At 30.2% G+C, this 3,086-nt stretch overlaps 1 protein-coding gene across 1 annotated transcript in view; it reads right to left on the bottom strand.

The window, feature by feature from the left end:
- Positions 2,804-3,086, bottom strand: part of LOC109351319 (extensin-2-like) — a 955-nt gene continuing 672 nt past the window's right edge. The window contains exon 2 of the mRNA XM_019592767.1: positions 2,804-3,059. Coding sequence (XP_019448312.1) covers positions 2,905-3,059 — 155 coding nt within the window. The 3' untranslated portion in view covers positions 2,804-2,904. The remainder of the gene's footprint in view (positions 3,060-3,086) is intronic.

The raw sequence follows: 3,086 nt of genomic DNA, 5'->3' as shown, positions 1-3,086 counted from the left end.
ATATACTATTTCAATAAACAGAGACGCTATTTTACGGTTTCTAAAACATACTTTTTCAAACTTCAACAAACAGAGACACTAATTTATGGTTTCTAAAATACACACTTTAAAACTACGGGTTAATACTGAAGTCGTTAAAGTAAGGGTCAACTTGAGAAAATTGTACACAATGTCAAAAGTTGTACATGTTTTTCCCGTCTTCATATTGAAATCGGTGACAAGTTTCACGACTTCAGAAAAGTGTACCACAAAGTCAAACTCATCACAAAAGTCGGTGAAAAGTTTAATGACTTCAGAAGTCGTAAAAGTCAATAACGTCTTCTGCATGTGCATATGAAAATAGTCAGAAATCGTACATTTCATTTACGACTTCATATTAAAATTTACATATACGGTCTTCGATTACCACATACGTTTATTCAATGGTGGAGACATAGTTTACATCCAAACGAACTATCTTATAGTTCGCATTTTAGCAACACTACGTCAGAATAGCAAAACAACAACACTTAAAATTGTTATTTAACATCTCTTTTGTGGCGTTTTCTATGTGAGCGTAGTAGTACATAAGGTTATATTCAACAACGTTTTTTGTAGCGCTGTAGAAAGTACATATGTGAGCATTTTAGCAACACTACGCCAGAATAGCAAAACAACAACGCTTAAAATTGTTATTTAACAGCGCTTTTGTGGCGCTTTCTATGTGAGCGTAGTAGTACATAAGGTTATATTCAACAACGTTTTTTGTAGCGCGGTAGAAAGTAGACATTTAATAGCGCTCACTAAAGCAAACGCTGTTAAATGTCTACTTTCTAAATAAGACAATATATCTCCCAGATATTCTATCAAACACATGACAAACATGTCCAACTCCACCACATTTACAATAGATTTGTTAAATCACAATCAACTTCAACTACATTTAACCTTAACAGATTCCAATATTATAAAATAGCATATGAGTAATGAGATCTTACACAAATTGTTCATTCTTTCTCATCCATTGCTCACCATAGCCAAAAACCTAGAACACCATAGCTGCATAACTTCACAACAAATAAAGATCACACTATTAGTGAAGAGAAAAATGAGATAACGATTTACCTTATGCTTGAAGAGAGAAACCAAAAATCAATAACTCCGTAATAGCTGCATAACTTCACAACAAATAAAGATCACACTATTAGTGAAGAGAAAAATGAGATAACGATTTACCTTATACTTGAAGAAAAGAACAATAAAAAATCGATAACTTGCTTGAAGAGAGAAACTAAAAACAAAAGAGAAAAAAATGTAACTTATGGAGAAAAAGAAAGGTAAGAGAAATAATAAACTAAGTGATATGTATTATTGTGTGTGGTTTTATTTTTGAATTTGAAAAGATTCATGCTCACTAAAACAAGTATTTAACATCGCTTATTAAAGAAGTATTATTAAATATATGAAGCTTTAACAACGCTTATTGAAGAAGTGCTGTTAAAGATAACACCTTTAACAACATTTATCGAGGAAGTGCTGTTAAATATATGAAGTATGACCTTTAACAACACTTGCTTCAATAAGCGTTGTTAAAGATAACACTTTTAACAACGCTTTCTTCAATAAGCACTGTTAAATATAACATCTTTAACAACGCAAATTGAAAAAGTGTTGTTAAATATATGAACAATGGTCTTTAATGACGCTTTCTTCAATAAGCATTGTTAAAGATAACACTTTTGATAACTCTTACTTAAATAAACATTGTTAATTCTCTTCCGCTTTATATTTAATAGCGTTCAACACATAAGCGTTGTTGAATGAGCATTGTTAAATACCAATTCTGACGTAGTTCAATCACCTTTTTATCTATTGGTATGAGATAATTTACTTAAGTTGGTCTGTTTTTTTACCAAAAGAATTTATTAAATGTCAAGGGATTTTCATACACAAAACGATGATCATTCCCTTACATATAAAACAACATTATGTTCTTATAGTGACTCACTAAACTTTGTTATTAATAATTTAAAAATAAACATTCCTCAATTCATTTTTTTTGTACTATCGAATTTTTTTCTCAAAACTTTTTGTTGTTTATATTGTCAACACTTAGTGGAAAATACTTCTTAATTTTATTCTCATTATAAAAGTATACAATTATATTATTTTATATAATCAATAAATTAAAGGATTCACTTCTTAATGAACAGTTAGTTCTAGTCAATACGAGCAACACAATTTTTATCTAAATGAAGAGTTGGTATCGGTACAAGGAGGTAAATATATCTAACCTTGTTATATAATATAGGCATGTAAATTTTGATCAATTTATATTTTTCTTCTTAACGGTCTTTGTCTATCATATTAGACATTTGCTCCTAATTTTAAAAACTTGATTGCATTATATTAGTCACGATAGAAACCCTCATTTATTTTTAACCTGCCGGTATTAACTCTTAATTTCGTTTTTAAAATTTACTTTTAACATATTGTTAATTATTTAAGATCTATACAAAACTTGCTCAGTTCTACATATTTGGTATACTAGACATAAAAAACAATTCAGCTACAACTTTGAGATATGGCGTTTGACACAATTGTTTTAAGATGCATTTTTGAAGTGTGAGGCTTCTAGAATTTATGAGGACACATTTGGTCAAAAGGATAGCATTATTAATAAGGAGAAGTTTATCAAGATACAATAGAAATAAGGAAATGAAAACTGGACAACAATGAATTACAATGTATAATATCATATGAATATTGTTAATTAAGTACAATAAATTAACAAGAATAAATAATAGTACAACACAAATACATTGTTCTTTAGTGCAGACCTTAATTATTAATGAAGTCTGGAAATAAACCGCAATAATCTCACATAATTTGACTTAAGCAGTTCAAGGTGCATTAATTATAACCTTAATAGAGCGTTGTAGGAGGTGGGGGTGACTGGTAGAAGTATGGAAAGTGATATTGTGGAAGGTGGTCATGATGAGGAGGAGGTGGAGGAGATTTATAAACATATGGTGGAGGAGGTGATGGAGATGGTGGAGGTGGAGACTTGTACACATATGGAGGAGGTGGTGAAGGAGATGGTGGAG

This window comes from Lupinus angustifolius, chromosome LG06, assembly GCF_001865875.1.
Source record: "Lupinus angustifolius cultivar Tanjil chromosome LG06, LupAngTanjil_v1.0, whole genome shotgun sequence".
Taxonomy (NCBI): Eukaryota; Viridiplantae; Streptophyta; class Magnoliopsida; order Fabales; family Fabaceae; genus Lupinus; species Lupinus angustifolius.
Note: the sequence above shows the minus strand (reverse complement) of the source record. Positions and strands in the feature narration are given on the sequence as shown.